Raw genomic sequence first — 20261 nt, 5'->3', positions numbered from 1 at the left:
AATGCACTGGCCTCAAAGTACATCACGGACTTCATCTAGATTAATGCTCCAGCTTGCGCGTCGAGGTCCGAGGGCCAGTTCGCACTTGGGGAGCCTAAAACAAGGCTTAAAACTAGAGGAGATGGGGCCTTCTCTGATGTTGGCCCTCAACTTTGGAATGCTCTGCCCCTTCACGTCAGAATGGCCCCAACTGTTGAATATTTTAAGTCTCGTCTTAAAACCCACTTTTATTCTCTGGCTTTTAAATCGGCATGTCTTTTATTGTTTTATTCTATTATATTGCTTTGTTTGTTATTGTTTTATTCTACTATCATTATTATTATTATTTGGTTTCATTTTAAATGCTTGTAATTTGACTACTTTTTAAGGTTTTCTTTTATGTGCAGCACTCCGAAGACAGTTTTGTTGTTAATAGTGCGATATAAATAGGGGGGATCGGATTGGGTTGGATAAATTTAAGCGGCACACGATTCACAACAGCGCAAATGCAACAAAAAGCCTGATTTGGTCCTGCAGCATTGACTGCTCCAAAACCAAATGAGTCCAAAGGGGAAAGAAAAATCGTTCGAGTGCTCAGGGTGCAGCAGTGTGGCGTGGCGTGGCGTGGCGGTGTGGACGTCCTGTTCCCTGTGATCTATTCCAGGATCTGCCCACATTTTTCCCTCCTCTCTAATGTGGCCGAGGGAGTGCCACACAAATCAAGCATTCCTGCGCTCCAGTGCAACGGCAGTTAGAAATTGGCACCGCCAAACCTAAACCAGAAAGCTGCAGTCTTTAAATAATATGCCTGCTGCTGCTGGAATTAAAAGTAAAAAAAAAACCTTAAAGAGGGCCTAAGGGACATTTTTTTTTTTTTTCACATTTAGTTGTTTTTTTTACGCTGTCTTGTCTGTGTTGAATGAATACAAGCATATATATCATTCCTTAACAAACATGCACAACAGAATCCTTTATGTCAAAGATTGCAAGTTAGACGACTAGCTTTCATTGTTGACTTTTTTTATTTTCTTTATTTGTCCATCAGGTGGCACTACGTTTTCCAAAGTCCAAGCATTCAGCAACATTTTCCCCAGCTTTTACTATTTTTGGCAAGGGTGCCTTGCAACTGGAAGTGAATGTGTTTGTTGCTATTTTATGTGAGTAAACGGTGTGCCTTAAAAAAAAAAAAAACACATTTCTTTTTTCCAGTAAAAATGTAAACACGCTGGCTTTTACAAAGTCAAACAGCAAAACATATAACCTCGAGTGTGAGTTTTTGTTCACAAAAATCCCTCATAAAAATCAGGAAACGGTATATTTATCGTTAAATAAGTTATTTTTATTATGGTGAAGTCAACCACGGAGAATATTTTAAGTTGGCGAAAATAAATTATAATAATTTTGAATTTTGAAATATCCCCGTGACTTTTTATTAAGGATTTTAGTGTGTCATAAACCTACTCCTCAGGACTACTCTGCTATCTTTATTTTAATTTTTCTGAACTTTTTTGGAACGCAAGAGTAGCCGTAACACTCATTAACTCCGTATTAGGGCCTGATAACAACAAATAATAAAATAAAATACAAATTATTTAGTTTTTAATGTGTGTATACGTATATATATGTGTGTATTTTTCGGATTATAAATCGCTCCGGAGTATCAATCAATCAATCAATGTTTACTTATATAGCCCTAAATCACTAGTGTCTCAAAGGGCTGCACAAACCACTACGACATCCTCGGTAGGCCCACATAAGGGCAAGGAAAACTCACACCCAGTGGGACATCGGTGACAATAATGACCCAGTGGGACGTCGGTGACAATGATGACTATGAGAACATGATACTGTGATACTGATGATACTGATGACTATGAGAACATATGAGAACATGATACTGTGAAAGATCAGAGTATACATCACACCGGCCGAAAATGCATAATAAAGAAGGAAAAAACATTTATACGTTGCACTGGAGTATAAGTCGCATTTTTGGGGGAAATGTATTTGATAAAATCCAACACCTAGAATAGACATTTGAAAGGTGAATTAAAATAAATAAAGAATAGTGAACAACAGGCTGAATAAGTGTACGTTATATGATGCATATATAACCAACTGAGAAGGTGCCTGGTATGTTAACGTAACATATTATGGTAAGAGTCATTCAAATAACCATAACATATACAACATGCTATACGTTTACCAAACAGTCTGTCACTCCTAATCGATAAATCCCATGGAATATTCTTCCTCGATGTCTCTTCTAAACAACTCTGCCAACTCCAAAGTTATGCGCCGCTTCCTCTTGTCGTTTTCTGCTGCATATTTCACTACGTCCAGCTTGTAATCTGCAGTACATGATTTCATTTTCGGTGCCATTTTTGTTCAGTCCTTCTTAGTTTTTATAAGTTAACGCCAACAATGAAATGATCCATTTTAATAGCTACGGTAGTAGCATATAGCATGCAGCAGTTATCATTCCATGACCCAGAATGCACTTCTGTCATGACTCTCCCCCGCCAAATTCTTATTGGTTGACGTGTGTGTGAGGATTGCTGACGTGTGTTTGACGATTGTTGACATTTTCTTCCTCTCTTCCGCGAATGGGATTAATAATATTATTTGATATTTTACGGTAATGTGTTAATAATTTCACACAAGTTTTATCCGGAGTATATGTCGCACCCCCGGTCAAACTATGAAAAAGACTGCGACTTATATATATATATATATATATATATATATATATATATATATATATATATATATATATATATATATATATATATATATATATATATATATATATATATATATATATATATATATACATATATATATATATACATATATATATATACATATATACATATATATATATATATATATATATATATATATATATATATATAAAATGTGCATGATGTAAACATACTGGCCTTAAAACACACCAAATATATTAAATTTCACTACGCATATTTCAAGCTGAAGTCGTTCTAAAAATATGTTTTGAATGAAGACAGAAAATGTAGCAGTTTTTGGGATGCTGCCATTAGTTGTTTCAGGACAAATGAGTGAGAGTATTTAAGAAGGACCAGAATACCTACAATTAAGTAAAAATGTGTTATTAAATTTGTGTTATTATGAGTTATTAAAGCAAATTCCTAAGAAGGATATATTTATACTACATGTGTAATGTAGTCATTTTTCATTGAGGGCAAACAAAAGGTAACATTTTAGGTACACTGTGTGGCCGCACATTTATTCTTCCTTGATAGCCGAGCCATACAGTGTTGCACGTCCCCTGCGGGAACGCATACCTGAGCAGAAAAACAGGCTACAGCACACCGCCCCTGCACACGCCACAGCAGCAACACACACACACACACGCACACACACTGCACGGCATTACTGTGGCCGGAAGTCATCTGGGTAAAACACACCCTGCCACAGAGAAACACACACATAACCCTCCAGCCACTGTAACACTGACTCACTGAAGCCTTCAAAATTCAACCGTGCAATTTGTATGCGAGAGTCTTTCTAATACGTCTTCTTCTTCAACTTGTCTGGATTGGTTCTTCGGGATCAAATGTTTGCTGCAAGCTTGCGTGTCCATGCAGGTTCTAAAAGATCCACGCACGCTTTCAACTATTAATCTATCATCATCATCATCATCATCATCATCATCATGCAAACCAACAAATCGGCAGCCAGCCAGACGATAATAATATTTACGACAACATGAAGAATGAGGAACAGATGAACACATCACAGCATATCATAGCAATTACCATATGCAACTCTGGCCACAACGTTACATCATTCACCTCGAAATTGAAGTCCAACATTAGCCCATTTTCCACTGCAAATACTTTTATTCATCAAGGATTTTAGGTGCATTTCCACAAACATAAAAAAACAACAACCCTAAAATGTTCCCCTTACCAACCTGATGTTTTTTTCCCCATTCAAAGCATACAGGAAAATGCCACACGTGTTGCATACAAGCTTCCCCTGGATAAAGTCCGACATTTCCCACTTTTCTCAGATCTTTGAACAACCTTGTTTCTGCTAAAATGACCTGATTCGTTTGTGACAATTCCCCGATAAAAGTATCCAGTAGCAAGAAGACACAACATGTCTTGTTCCAAACGCCCCAAAACACCCATTTATCTTGACTAAAGCCGTCAAACAATTCAAATTTTGAATTGCGATTAATCGCACAACGCAGAGATGCACAGGAACATTCCAATTAATTTACATTAGTGTCATGGACACTATTGTATATTGGTATCAGGTAATTTTCATCTAAAATGACCTAATTTGTTTGTGACAAATCCCTAATAAAAGTATCGAGTAGCAAGAAGACCCAACATGTCTTGTTCCAAACGCCCCAAAGCACCCATTTATCTTAAAGGGGAACATTATCACCAGACCTATGTAAGCGTCAATATATACCTTGATGTTGCAGTAAAAAGACCATATGTTTTTTTAACCAATTTCCTAACTCTAAAAGGGTGAATTTGGCGATTTAAACGCCTTTCATTGGCTAGCCTGTCGGAGCGATGTCCTTTCACCTGTGACGTCACAACATGAAGCGATCCGACATATTCTCAATCTTATTACACGCATTAAGTCAAATCAGCTCTGTTATTTTACGTTTTTTCGACTGTTTCCCGTACCTTGGGGACATCATGCCTCGTCGGTGTGTTGTCGGAGGGTGTAACAACACGAACAGAGACGGATTCAAGTTGCACCAGTGGCCAAAAGATTCAAAAGTTTGTTCCACACACTTTACCGACGACAGCTATGCTACGACAGACATGGCAAGAATGTGTGGATATCCTGCGACAATCAAAGCAGATGCATTTCCAACGATAAAGTCAACAAAATCTGCAATATTGGAAAATAGACCATTACTGGATCTCCCGTAGTGCGAGCTATTCAGGGACGACGGCAGTCTCTTCCCGCAGACGAACGAGGTAAACCCCCTGGATATGTTGGCTAAGACGTGATTTATGCCACTTCCATTTTGTCCATCAAACTTATAACGTTGTGCATGAATGCACAAAAGGTGAGTTTTGTTGAGGTTATTGACTTATGTGGAGTGTGCTAATCAGACCTATTTGGTCACGGCATGACTGCAAGCTAATCGATGCAAACATGCTATTTAAGCTAGCTGTATGTACATATTGCATCATTATGCCTCATTTTTAGCTATATTTGCATCCAACCTTTCCCTCCACCCACATTTAATGCCAAACAAACACATACCAATCGTTGGTTAGAAGGTGATCACTGAATTCTTCCTCCCTTCCTCCCATTCCGCTGTCTGTCGTGATATGGCTCAATAGCTTCAGTTTCTTCTTCAATTTCGTTTTTGTTACCGGCCTCCACACAACCATCCGTTTCAATAAATGCGAAATCTGTTGAATCGCTTACGGCGCTGAAATCCGAGTCTGAATCCGAGCTACTATCGCTATACCTTTCTGTGCTATCCGCCATGTTTGTTTCTGTGTGGTCACGCTGTGACGTCACAGGATAATAGATGGGTGGATATAACGACGGTTAAAATCAGGCACTTTGAAGCCGTTTTTCGGGATATTGCGTGATGGGTTAAATTTGGAGAAAAACTTTCTAAAAATAAAATAAGCCACTGGGAACTGATTTTTATTGGTTTTAACTGTTTAGAAATTGTGATAATGTCCCCCTTTAACTAAAGCCGTCAAACAATTCAAATTTTGGATTGCGAGTCATTGCATTTTTCCGGCGACTTGTCCAGGGTGTACGCCGCCTTCCGCCCGATTGTAGCTGAGATAGGCACCAGCGCACCCCCAAAAGGGAATAAGCGGTAGAAAATAGATGGGTGGGATGAATTTTGTCCATCGCTAACTCATAATTAATCAGGGAAATTCGTTTTCCAGGGCTTCCCCAAACTCCCCCTTGACCTGTTGGTACATGTCCACTTTCTCCAGAGTCCCATTAGCCATAAGCACCTGATAGAACTACTTCGTTAGCTTGACGGCATGCTTCACCAGCGGGTTCTGGGATCATAGGAAAGGTCAAGGGCAAGTTTATTTTATAGATAGCACAATTTAAAAGTTCTTCACAGGAAATAAAAAAAGGGAAAAATAAAAGTATATGATCATATGTCAAATTCGAATAAAAAATATAATCATCACAAAAAAACCAAACATAATTAAATCATATACTGTCGATAAAATAAAAACTTGATGTAAAAGTACCACTGATAGTAATTTCACTGGGGAAATTACTCTGAATTTGATTCATCCCCTTGTTCCACCCCCTGGGAGGTGAGGGGAGCAGTGAGCAGCAGGGGTGGCCGCGCTAGGGAATCATTTTGGTGATTTAACCCCCAATTCCAACCCTTGATGGTGAGTGCCAAACAGGGAAGCAATGGGTCCCATTTTTATAGTCTTTGGTATGACTCGGCCGGGGTTTGAACTCACGACCTTCCGATCTCAGGGTAGGTCGTGAGTTCAAACCCCACTCATTGAGTACTCGGACTCAATATCCAGCACCTTACCTCTTGACATGTTCAAAGTTCTTCCGTTGATGGGAATTGAAACTCTATCTGACGGGGGAGACTGCTAGACATTCCCAGCAGACTCTCACAATGCGATGTCAGGTCTAACCCAATATCGGAGCAAATGATATGGCTCAATAGCTTCAGTTTCTTCTTCAATTTCGTTTTTGTTACCGGCCTCCACACAACCATCCGTTTCAATAAATGCGAAATCTGTTGAATCGCTTACGGCGCTGAAATCCGAGTCTGAATCCGAGCTACTATCGCTATACCTTTCTGTGCTATCCGCCATGTTTGTTTCTGTGTGGTCACGCTGTGACGTCACAGGATAATAGATGGGTGGATATAACGACGGTTAAAATCAGGCACTTTGAAGCCGTTTTTCGGGATATTGCGTGATGGGTTAAATTTGGAGAAAAACTTTCTAAAAATAAAATAAGCCACTGGGAACTGATTTTTATTGGTTTTAACTGTTTAGAAATTGTGATAATGTTCCCCTTTAACTAAAGCCGTCAAACAATTCAAATTTTGGATTGCGAGTCATTGCATTTTTCCGGCGACTTGTCCAGGGTGTACGCCGCCTTCCGCCCGATTGTAGCTGAGATAGGCACCAGCGCACCCCCAAAAGGGAATAAGCGGTAGAAAATAGATGGGTGGGATGAATTTTGTCCATCGCTAACTCATAATTAATCAGGGAAATTCGTTTTCCAGGGCTTCCCCAAACTCCCCCTTGACCTGTTGGTACATGTCCACTTTCTCCAGAGTCCCATGAGCCAAAAGCACCTGATAGAACTACTTCGTTAGCTTGACGGCATGCTTCACCAGCGGGTTCTGGGATCATAGGAAAGGTCAAGGGCAAGTTTATTTTATAGATAGCACAATTTAAAAGTTTTCACAGGAAATAAAAAAAGGGAAAAATAAAAGTATATAATCATATGTCAAATTCGAATAAAAAATATAATCATCACAAAAAAAACAAACATAATTAAATCATATATCCATCCATCCATCCATTTTCTGCCGCTTATTCCCGTTCGGGGTCGCGGGGGGCGCATATACTGTCGATAAAATAAAAACTTGATGTAAAAGTACCACTGATAGTAATTTCACTGGGGAAATTACTCTGAATTTGATTCATCCCCTTGTTCCACCCCCTGGGAGGTGAGGGGAGCAGTGAGCAGCAGGGGTGGCCGCGCTAGGGAATCATTTTGGTGATTTAACCCCCAATTCCAACCCTTGATGGTGAGTGCCAAACAGGGAAGCAATGGGTCCCATTTTTATAGTCTTTGGTATGACTCGGCCGGGGTTTGAACTCACAACCTTCCGATCTCAGGGTAGGTCGTGAGTTCAAACCCCACTCATTGAGTACTCGGACTCAATATCCAGCACCTTACCTCTTGACATGTTCAAAGTTCTTCCGTTGATGGGAATTGAAACTCTATCTGACGGGGGAGACTGCTAGACATTCCCAGCAGACTCTCACAATGCGATGTCAGGTCTAACCCAATATCGGAGCAAACTCACCACCAGGTGGTGCTCGGTAGAAAACTCTGCCCCTCTCTTCACTTGAGCGTTCAAAACATCCATCCATTTCCTACTGCTTATCCCGTTAAGGGTCGCTGGAGCCTATCTCAGCTACAATCGGGCGGAAGGCAGGGAACACCCTGGACAAGTTGCTACCTCATCGCAGGGCCAACAAAGATAGACAGACAACATTAACACTCACATTCACACACTAGGGTCGATTTAGTGTTGCCAATCAACCTATCCCCAGGTGCATGTCTTCAGAGGTGGGAGGAAGCCGGAGTATCCGGAGGGAACCCACGCATTCACGGGGAGAACATGCAAACTCCACACAGAAAGATCCCAAGCCCGGGATTGAACCCAGGACAACTCAGGACCTGCGTATTGTGAGGCATATGCACTAACCCTTGTCCCACCGTGATGCCCGTTCAAAACATGAGACCGCAAATCAGATGACACAACTACAAAGTCGGTCATCAAACTGCAGCCTAGGGTGTCCTGGTGCCAAGTGCACATATGGACACTCTTATGTTTAGACATGGTGCTCGGTATGGACAATCTGTGACGAGCAGGTAAGTCCAATACCAAAACACCACTCAGGTTCGGATTTGGGCGCCCATTTCTCCTAATCATGCCTCCAGGTTTCACTGTCATTGCCAGTACCCTCTCTAACTAATTAAAAAAGGGCATGACATTATGTCGCTCCCCCTCACTCTCCACCACGACTAAAAAATTGTAGACATCCATCCATCCATCCATCCATCCATTTTCTTTCGCTTATCCGATTTTCTCTATAAAATTGTTATAAATAAACCACTGCGTAATATAGAATCCTTTTTAACGGTAAAGAAAACTACACACCGGTCTTTCCTCATCTCCTATCATGAGATACACTTCGTCTTATTTTCATAAAGCAAAAAAGCATGTTCCCTGAGGTAGAGCTGGGAGATCTATCGAGTTTGTGAGATATATCAATGTATTTTTAAACAAGATATGAATTATATCAATGTAATTTATTTCACGTTAAAATAACCAAACACCGCTTTTTTGTTGAGTACCTCGCACCCGCTTCCCAATCCCTCTCGACACTCCATGGGCTGCTGAACCCCTCCCCTTCCTCCTTCCAAAACGTGCTTGGTTGGTTGTTTACTATGAGTCACGATTGGTTAAGATTAGAGAAAAACATTAGGAACAGGCCAATCAGAGGCAAGATAGGGCGGGTCATGGAACCAAGGAAGGAAATCACAACAGACACGCCCAAGAGTCGGAGAAGAGGGCGATTTATGTATTAAATAAACTAGTGGAAGATGGCAGAGGGATTCTCTTCTTTAGATGTTTCTTTTAGCGATGTAGACGACGTCCAGGAAACCCACAATGTGTCTACTTGGCCATATTTGGACAAATGTATGCGTCTGAATAAAACATTCATGTGAGTTGTTTACCACGTAAGCCCAAATCAAAACTGTTCTCCAGCTGCCAAGAGAAATGCTACCAAAAATGTATGCCGAAGTGAGGAAGATCATAGCCGCACAATTAAGTCAAGTCACTTACTTGGCGCTGACCAGAACGTAAATGTGTGACAGTCCATTACATCATCGACTGGGAATTAAAAAGTACCTGACAGCAAATTCATTTTTTATCTGAGTTTGATACATTTTGGATTATTTGCACAGCTATTTATTTTACGTATAAATAATGTTTTTCTATTTTATTTATGTTCTGTAATTCTGTGCTACCTAAACAGTTTATTTTCTGTGCTGCTAATACCAATCTTCACTAACAGGGTAAATAAAAGTACCACTGACTGTTGACAGTACACTTGTCATTCACTTCGATTTCAGTAAATCTTGCAGAAAAAATATCTTTATATGTATACTTTCACTGGAAAATATTTCGAGATGTATATCGAATATCGAGTTTAAGTGAAAATATATTGAGATATACTTTTTTGTTCATATCGCCCAGCCCTACCCTGCGGTCAAACATGCCCCCTCTGGGGGGCCCGCCCCACAATTACTACTACCACTGCTTTATGGGAAGTATTCAATATGAACTACAGGTTTTAAATGTTTGTGCTTGTTCACTAGATTACGCTTTACCACCTTTTGAAATCCCCTTCACACCCCTGACTGAGTTTGAACTTGCTGTTGTAGTAGGAAAAACTTTTACCAAACATGAAAATGTTGAAAAATCCTTCAAAGGGGTCATGTTATGATTTTTGGTTGTACGTTTAAAACACTTCCTTGTTGTCTATATAACATGTAATATTGTTTTGTTGGTCAAAATGTTGCATTTTTTATGTTTCACAGACCATATTCAAGCCACTTTTTGTCCGTCTCTGCAAGATGCATGGTTTTGTGGGCAGTCCCATTTATGCGCCTCCACTTCCACTGCGTCTTCTCCCCATCACCCATGTTTGCGCTTCCATTAGACAACAGGTATGTTAGAAGTATACGCCACAGCGAAGGATTTTAGCATTTGTATTTGCAGGGTTTCCACAGGTATCAGCAAATCTATCTTAGTGCTTTTGGTGCCATTTTAATGCTCTAAAAAAAAAATTAAGCACATGACCTGCATATAGTTGTTATATAGAGTCAGAAGCTTAAAAATATGTGTACACACAAAATTTTAAGCATTTGAAAATGATAATTTTGAAAAGATGAAAAGTTTACCATATTTTTCGGACTACAAGGCGCGCTTAAAATCCTTTAATTTTCTCACAAATGCACAGTACGCCTTATAACCCGGTGTGCCTAACGTACGGAATAATTCTGGTTGTGCTTACCGACCTCGAAGCAATTTAATTTGGTACATGGTTTAATATGTGTGACCAGTAGATGGCAGTCACACATAATATATACGTGTAGACTGCAATATGACACCAGTAAACAACACCAAAACTTTAAATGTTCCATTGAAAATAAAGAACATTATACACGGCACTCAAAAATCTGTTAAAATGTTTTAGTACTGTATGACTTTGAAGCCTCACCGCTTGATGGATTGTCGGCCCATTACGACTACCGTAGTCAGAGATATGAGTATTACTATGGTGTGTGTATAAGGACCGCAAAATGGCACCCATTTTAGACATAGTATCTGGCATTTGATTTCGCAATATTATGCAAAATCAAGTTTTCTTACCTTCTGGTACCTACTGATGTGAATTTGAGATCTACATAAGTCCTGAAAATTTGCGTGAGTTCTTCTTTTCTCTATCTTCTTGTTATGGGACATTCATCACGTGATGTTGCCATTTCTAATATAAAATAGTGTGATGTTCCAACTTATATGTCGCTATGGAAGCGCTAAGAACTACCGGTGTAGTGAGATTACATAATTCACCCACGGAACTTTAGTTATTAGAAAGTTCCGGTCGGACGTTTTTTCACGGGACACATTTCTGGCGTTGTTGCACTAGTGAGCCACGGATGAGGAGATGCTGCTTCGTTATTGATTTAAGTAAAGTCTGAATGTCATTAAAACAGTTAGTGCCATCTTTTGACACTTCTTCCACTCCCGTCCTTGCACGCTACACTGCTACAACAAGGATGACGGGAACAAAGACGCTGTCGAAGATGAGCCACGTAAATAAGACAGCCCACAAAACGGCGCATCCTGAAGCGACTGTCAATATGTGACTTGAAGATGATCTGTAAAACATAATTTATGCAACATTTTGACCAAAGAATCACCATTACATGTTATGTAGACCACAAGGAGGTGTTTTCCATTTAGAAAATAATTTTTTTTTACCCCTTTTAATGCGCCCTAAGACCAGAATAGACCCGCTCATCGGCAGTGCGCCTTATAATCCGGTGCGCCCTATGGTCCAGAACTTACGGTACATTAACTGTTACCATCAAGTTAATTAGAATTGACGCGCAGGACTGTTTTATCTACAAATGCATTTTTAATCATTTATTTTTCTGTAGTGGTAGCAGCAGCTGACAGTTGTGGTGGCGAGAGCAAAAGTGGCTTTGTTTGTCATGCCAAAGAAATTTGGCACTGTTAACTGCTGACTGCCTTTAACTGCAGACTTATGATTAGCGATTGGCATGTATGATATCACCACATTGTTGCCCATTGAGAAAAGTTTTGAGTCTTCTTACACATGCTGCAGAACGCCTTTCTGGGTTTACAACAGACGGACTTTAACCAAGTTATGAAAAGTGAGGCAGCCAGCCACTTTCGCTGAAATTTGCAATTTCCCATTCTCCTGACATTTATTCATTTTCTCGCTTTCGCCACAGCATGAGCACGTTCACAGGATGTAGTATTTCAAGCATTCGGTGTTCTGACTTTGTGCACCAGCCATACACAATAGACAAAAGGTTCCGCCTGTCAATCATCACAATGTACCTTCAATCAAAATTATTAAAAAGGGAACTGCACTTAAGGCCTCTAAATAAACATCCAAATTTGAAATAGTTCATCAATATTATTTACCAAGAAGTAATTTATTAAATCTTATCTCTTAAAAACATGTTGTAAAAATGCAAATCCTTTAAAAATATGCCTTGTAGTAGCCATAAAGTGGAGGCTACGTTCTTTAATCAGGACATTTTTTTTTTTTTTAAATGTTAAAAGTTTTTTATGGAATAATAAATTAACATCACACTAGGCATGCAAATGATGCATGTGTTGGGAAATGGATGATGGATTTAAACATTTTAGAAAAAGACATGTCATGGATTGATTTTTGGAAAAATGCCAAAAAAGCCCTTTAGATGCATTACAATGACTAAATAAACATCTTGAATAGATTGTATTTTACACCCTCAGTGGTTCGAAATGGGTTCAGTAGTATACACAGTATGTATATACAAACCCCAAAACCATTGAAGTTGGCACGTTGTGTAAATTGTAAATAAAAACAGAATACAATGGTTTGCAAATCATTTTCAACTTAAAGTATATTCATTTGAATAAACTGCAAAGACAAGATATTTAACGTTCGAACTGTAAACTTTATTTTTTGTAAATATTAGCTCATTTGGAATTTGATGCCTGCAACATGTTTCAAAAAAGCTGGCACAAGTGGCATAAAAGACTAAGAAAGTTGAGGAATGCTCATCAAAGACTTATTTGGAACATCCCACAGGTGAAAAGGCTGATTGGGAACAGGTGGGTGCCATGATTGGGTATAAAAGCAGCTTCCACGAAATGCTTCAGTCATTCACAAACAAGGATGGGTCGAGGGTCACCACTTTGTGAACAAATGTGTGAGCAAATTGTCCAACAGATTAAGAACAACATTTCTCAACGGGCTATTGCAAGGAATTTAGAAAATTCACCATCTAAGGTCTGTATCAAAAGGTTCAGGGAATCTGGAGAAATCACTGCACGTAGCATTGAATACCCGTGACCTTTAAACCCTCAGGCGCTACTGCATAAAAAACCGACATCAATGTGTAAAGGATATAAACACATGGGCTCAGGAACACTTCAGAATACCACAGTCAGGAACTACAGTTCTTTGCTACATCTGTAAGTGCAACACCCAGAAACACAGCCGGCTTCGCTGGGCCCGAGCTCATCTAAAATGAACTGATGCAAAGCGGAAAAGTGTTCTGTGGTCTGACAAATCCACATTTCAAATTGCTTTTGGAAACTGTGGAAGTCGTGTCCTCCGTAACAAAGAGTAAAAGAACCATCCGGATTGTTTTAGACGCAAAGTTCAAAAGCCAGCATCTGTGATGGTATGGGGGTGTATTACTTTCCAAGGCATGGGTAACTTACACATCTGTGAAGGCACCATTAATGCTGAAAGGTGCATACAGCTTTTGGAGTAACATATGTTACCATCCAAGCAATGTAATCTTGGATGCCCCTGCTTATTTCAACAAGACAATTGCCAAGCCACATGTTACAACAGCGTGGCCTCTTAGTAAAGGAGTGTGGGTACTAGACTGGCTTCCCTGTAGTCCAGATCTGTCTCCCATTGAAAATGTGTGGCGCATTATGAAACGTAAAATATGACAACAGAGACCCCGGACTGTTGAACAACTTAAGCTGTACATCAAGCCAGAATGGTAAAGAATTCCACCTGAAAAGCTATAAAAATTGGTGTCCTCAGTTCCCAAAACCTTTAGTTAGTGTTGTCAAAAGAAAAGGCCAGTGGTAAAAATGCCCCTGTGGCAACTTTTTTGCAATGTGTTACTGCCATCAAATTCCAAGTTAATGATTATTTGCCAAAAAAAAGTTTCTCAGTGTGTAAGTTGAAAAGGATCTGCAAAACATTGTATTCTGTTTTTATTTACAAATTACACAACGTGCCAACTTCACTGGTTTTGGATGTATATATATATATATATACATACATATATATGTATACGTATATATGTATACATACATACATACATATATATGTATACATACATACATACATATATATGTATACATACATACATACATATATATGTATACATACATACATACATATATATGTATACATACATATATATGTATACATACATACATACATATATATGTATACATACATATATATGTATACATACATACATACATATATATGTATACATACATATATATGTATACATACATATATATATATATACATACATATATATATATACATACATACATACATATATATGTATACATACATACATACATATATATGTATACATACATACATACATGTATATGTATACATACATACATACATATATATGTATACATACATACATACATATATATGTATACATACATACATACATATATATGTATACATACATACATACATATATATGTATACATACATACATACATATATATGTATACATACATACATACATATATATGTATACATACATACATACATATATATGTATACATACATACATACATACATACATACATTACATACATACATATATATATATATATATATATATATATATATATAAGTTATGTATAAAGTGTCAGGCAGCTGAAGGAACTCCCATTAATTTAGTGAGGGAATGTCAGTGAATAAAGGTTGTGGTTTGTTGTGAGAATTGCTTTGGTTGTCCATCTTAGGCCACCATAGGTCACATGAGGTTTGTCATAAGAGTTGCTAAAGTTAGCCAAGTTAGTTCATGTGTGTTAAACTGGAGAGTGAAATTAAGCAGTCATGTATAAAACAAGGTCACCTTTCTCATTAACGTGACTTGGTGTCACAATTAAGGACAACACACCAACAGTGACGAAAGTACGGCAAAGACGTTTGACTTTTACCGTCCAGCGGAGTGGCCGCTATGACATCAGCCTTTTTAACGCTTTCGGACTTTGCCAGTTTGATAGCCAGAGCCAAAGAAAAGAAACACAGACGTAGCAATCAATCGATTATTAGGTTCATCCTAATTATCTTTTGATTCATTGATGTATTGACTATGGACCCAGTCCTACAATTGTATTATTTGTTAATGAGAAAACATCATATTTGAGTTTTTTTAATGCCATTTGGCCTTAATTTCCCCAAAATCCAATTAATGATTTTTAAAACACTGTGGAAACCGCGATTAGAAATGACAACAGCGCAGGATGCATGTGCATGTACGAGCCAGTCTGCCTCACAACAAGAGGATAGAAAGAGCTTATCACTACAAAGTCGGACTCGCTCAAAACTTTTTCGGTAAAACTTGACAGAATGATATCAGCTGACATCACCAATTAAAAGAAAATCACATATTGGGCAAATTCTAAATGGCTTGTTTGGAGAAAGTATGAAGGAAATCCCAAAATATACAAAAACCAATAGGTAAGAAAAGTTTCTTTTGCTCAACAGATCGCCAGTATGTTAAGTTTTAAAGGCCTACTGAAACCCACTACTACCGACCACGCAGTCTGATAATATTTCATCATTGATATATAAACTAACATTGCAACAGATGCCAATACAGGCGGTTTAGTTTACTAAATTACAATTTTAAATTTCCTGCGGAGTTTCTTGTTGAAAACATCGTGGAATGATGACGCGTGTTTGTGACGTCTCGGGTTGTAGCGGACATATTAGGCCAGCACCCCTTACGGCTAAAAGTTGTCTCTTTTCATCGCATAATTACACAGTAATTTGGACATCTGTGTTGCTGAATCTTTTGCAATTTGTTCAATTAATAATGGAGACTATAAAGAATAATGCTGTTGGTGGAAAGCGGTGGATTGCAGCTGCCTTTAGCACCGAAACACAGCCGGTGTTTCTTTGTTTGTGGTGAAGCTTCAACACAGAGCGGTCAAGCGAACATGTTTCTCTAGGTCTACCAGCAAGTTTTTGGATGGGAAAATTGTGATATTAAGTCGGCTCTTACCGGAGACTTGAGTGGATTATGCCACCTCCTCCTGTAGCTGTCAAAAAGGCAGCTGTGATCTTGGCTACTCCATTGGCTTCTCTCAGAGACACTGGCGTTCACCGCAGCCCTCCGACTTTCAGGTATGAGTTTATAATCTCACTAAAACACTATAAACACAATAAGCAGATAAGGGATTTTCCAGAATTATCCTAGTAAATGTGTCTAATAACATCTAAATCGCTCACACTGCCGTCGCCTAGAGCCGTCGCCTTTTCTTTTTTTTTTTAATAGTGCTTTACTCTAACTTTCCTCATCCACAAATCTTTAATCCTCACTCAAATTAATAGATAACTCGTTGCTTTCTCGGTCTGAACTGCACTTGCTGCTGGTGGCTATGATTATAAACAATGTGAGGATGTGAAGAGCCCTACAACCCGTGACATCACGCGCACATCGTCTGCTACTTCCGGTACAGGCAAGGCTTTTTTTATTAGCGACCAAAAGTTGTGAACTGTATCGTCGATGTTTTCTACTAAATCCTTTCAGCAAAAATATGGCAATATCGCGAAATGATCAAGTATGACACATAGAATGGACCTGCTATACCCGTTTAAATAAGAAAATCTCATTTCAGTAGGCCTTTAAGACTTCTATATTTGTATATTAGTCCACTAAATGGCACTACTTTTTCCTATTCAGAGCATACAGCAAACATTTTCAGCTTTTTACAGTTTTGTGTTCAAGCTTCCTGTGAAAAAAGACCAGCATTAGACCTTTTCTCAATTATCAGAGATTTCTGTTTTTTAAACCTGCCATTACCCAGGTAAAAGAAGAGATACTTTTACCTGGGGGAGGTTTCTAGTAATAAAAGTTCCTGGAAATTAAGTTTAAAAAGGGGCAACAGCATTTTAGCCTGTTAAACTCTTATCAATCAAAAGTAATGGATGTGTAGGATCTCACCAAAGAATTCCTGACGGTTCTCCGCTGCCCCAACATCCTCCTGGGTCTTTACCGGCCCCCCGGCAGAAGACGGCCCCAGCGCCATGCTGGGTTTGGCCAGAGCCGTCAGGGCCAGAGAGTGTTCCTTCAGCATCAGGCCCTCCAGGAGACTGTCCCCTTCTAGTGCTGCGTCTCGGAGAAGAAGCCGGGTCAGCTCTTCTTGGTACCGCGTACCTGGCAGGTCAGAGTAGCGGGTCTTCTCTCCCACCACACCTCCTTCTTTGCCTCTTGTTCCGGTCCTTTGCTCATCCCACCACTCTGGGCCAGCCTGGTAGCACGCGGCAGCTGGACTTCCAACAGCCGGTGGGTAGGAGTGTCGGCTATCGCCCTGACGCATCCCCCCGTCCAGGTATTGAGTCCAGGCCTCCACGGGGGTCACTCCAGCTCTTCCAGAAGCACCATATCCAGCTGCAGAGCACCCTGACTGCATGGAGGGGGACTGCTGCTGTAGTGGAAGACCTCCAGAGGTGGAGTAACGAGAGTCGTAGCCCAGACTGATGCCGCTGGTCCGGTTGCTACTGCAGCGGCTCCCCATGGGGCTACCCCCGCCGCCACCGCCGCTGGCCGTGCTGGAGGCGAAGCTGGACCTGGGGCTGACCAGCACCGACTCCTGGAGGCTGAAAGATGAGCATGGACTCAGGGTTGGACCTGGAGGATAGAAAAAGCCTCCGCCGCTGACATCAGACGGGCGGTGTGGCGGGTGAGAAAGGGACGCGGGTCTGGTGCTCTCCCACAGTTCACTACCCGTGCTCAGGCGCTTGTAGAACATCGCCTCCTGGAGAGAAAGACGCTTGTGTCTTTCTGGTTCTGAGATGTAGCCAGACTCTGCCATACCTCCAGCAGTTCTGGAAGCAGACCCGTACCCAGCGGGGTTGCCTGGGTACGGCGGCGGGACTGAGAGCGGGGGTGGCTGGGAAAGAAGATGCTGCCTTCTGACCAGCTGCTGGAGCTCCAAGGAGTACCGGCGCTGATTCAAGGACCCTTTGGACCCGAATGCATCACACTCTGGACCCAGGCCAGATTCTCGCCTCATATGAGAGTCCACACCTTCGCCCAGGTAGCAGGAGGCCCTCTGCTGGGGGGAGCGACGCCTCAGCGGGGCCAGGGTGGTAGGGTGAGTCGGTTGCTCGCCATCTGGAGGTACGGTCTGCTGGGCCATTCCCAGTCTTCCTGTTGCAGGAACGTCGCTTGTTGTGGAGAACTGACCGGGTCTGGAGGGCGAGGTCGCTATGGAGGTGGGTGGCAGACTCCCCCCGCCACCCCCGGGGATACCAGTGTTGCCGTTGCTGTTGTTGGAGTTACTGGCTATGTCCTGCTTTTTTTTGGAACTATTAAATTTAGCGCTGCCCGAGTCTGTGAGCTTCAGCTTTTCTAACAACTTGCTTATCGGTCGATCCATGACGTACAGTGTGCTGGATACAAATAAGGCAAAGTAAAATAATACAATCCACCGCTATTTTCTACTTTGACACTAGAACTAGGCTCGGAAGTATCCCTGCTCATATGTACACACACTAAATAAATAGAAAACCGGATAAATAAGAGCATTTCATGGCGCTAACATGACTTAAATCCTCAGTCATCTGCTTTTTGCCATCATGTGGACCATCCAGGTAGGACCCATTTGAACTATTGTAAGAGTCCTGGCGAGCTCGACAATAAACATACATCCAGGACACTATAGTGGTCCTTTGTGAACCCTCCACATCTGCATAGTCCAGCTCTTTCAAAATAAAACACCTCTTAAATTAAAATCTCCTGTGACGTTCTCGGATTAGTTGCGTGCCCCCTAAAAAGACAAAAAAACAAAACACAAAAAAAGTACTTAATGTGTCCCCCAGGAGAAAGAAGACAAGTCCGTGTGTGTGAACGACTCACCAGACTTCTGCCATTCATCCCAAAATAAAAGCCTGTACGTGGAAAGACATCAAAAGTGAATTTGACCTCCAGAAAGAATCCTGCTCCTTGTGAGTCCGTCGGTTTATCATTCACTATTTTCAAATCCAGTCCGGTGCGCTTTTAGCGGACCAGTTCGATCACCAATCTACCAAACCGATATTGTTGCGAACAAACCGACTTTATTCCTTCTTAAAAGACGCTCTCCGTATAAATAAAACCCATCCCCGTGCACATTGCGTGGTCGACAACTTTGTTTCTTTCTTTCTTCCCCTAAATAATTACCTCCCCCTCTTTTTTATAATAATCAAGACACTGTGATGCAATAGCGCATTCCGGTATTAGCTTTTCAAAATAAACGATCCCACGAATACATGTTTGAAGATTCCCGACGGAATTCAGTGACAAAATGTTACATTATCTAATTAAAATGTTAAATATTACTTGTAATTTATTTTGTAAGCCTTTTTTTCGGTGATTTGAATGAAGTTTTGAACCAGACTAGCAAACTGTCATTTATTTTGAAGGCAACACCGAGCCAGGACCGTTACTCAGCGTCCTCTCGCCGTCTAGCTTGACGCTTCTCTGGGTTCCTTTATCAGTCAACTGCGGCTTGTCCCCCTCAACCCCCGACCCCCCCGAACCGCCAGCCGGGACACCTTTCCTCCAGCCATGGCCGTTTAGTTATTCAAACTCAACACTCAGCTAATAAACATAAGTACTACATCCCATTTGTAAACAATAAAATCGTCTACTTTCTAGCTGCAAAGTCAAACAAGTGTCTAAGTAGTCAGTGTCCTACTAATTTTGCTTTAAACGTGCTTCTTTAATCTGCTTAAAAAGTAGTGCTATTATTTAGTGTTATTATGATGTATGTCACTAGATGCACAACAACGCCAATGCATTTGCATGAGTTAATGTCGCCAAAAACATGCTAAACGCGCCCACATTCTGTTCCTCGTTGTGCAGGCAACGGCACTACTTTATTGTACCAGCAGCCTGTGGAATGCGCGGAA

At 40.5% G+C, this 20261-nt stretch overlaps 1 protein-coding gene across 1 annotated transcript in view; it reads right to left on the bottom strand.

The window, feature by feature from the left end:
• Positions 1-19548, bottom strand: part of ajuba (ajuba LIM protein) — a 30648-nt gene extending 11100 nt beyond the window's left edge. Inside the window, exons 1-2 of the mRNA XM_061913610.1 lie at positions 19228-19548; positions 17311-19138 (exon numbers count right to left, since the gene is read on the bottom strand). Coding sequence (XP_061769594.1) covers positions 17311-18748 — 1438 coding nt within the window. The 5' untranslated portion in view covers positions 18749-19138; positions 19228-19548. The remainder of the gene's footprint in view (positions 1-17310; positions 19139-19227) is intronic.
• Positions 19549-20261: the final 713 nt, after the last annotated feature.

Source organism: Nerophis ophidion, linkage group LG10 (assembly GCF_033978795.1).
Source record: "Nerophis ophidion isolate RoL-2023_Sa linkage group LG10, RoL_Noph_v1.0, whole genome shotgun sequence".
Lineage (NCBI taxonomy): Eukaryota > Metazoa > Chordata > Actinopteri > Syngnathiformes > Syngnathidae > Nerophis > Nerophis ophidion.
The sequence above is the reverse complement of the archived record's forward strand: the minus strand, read 5'-3'. Positions and strand labels throughout refer to the sequence as shown.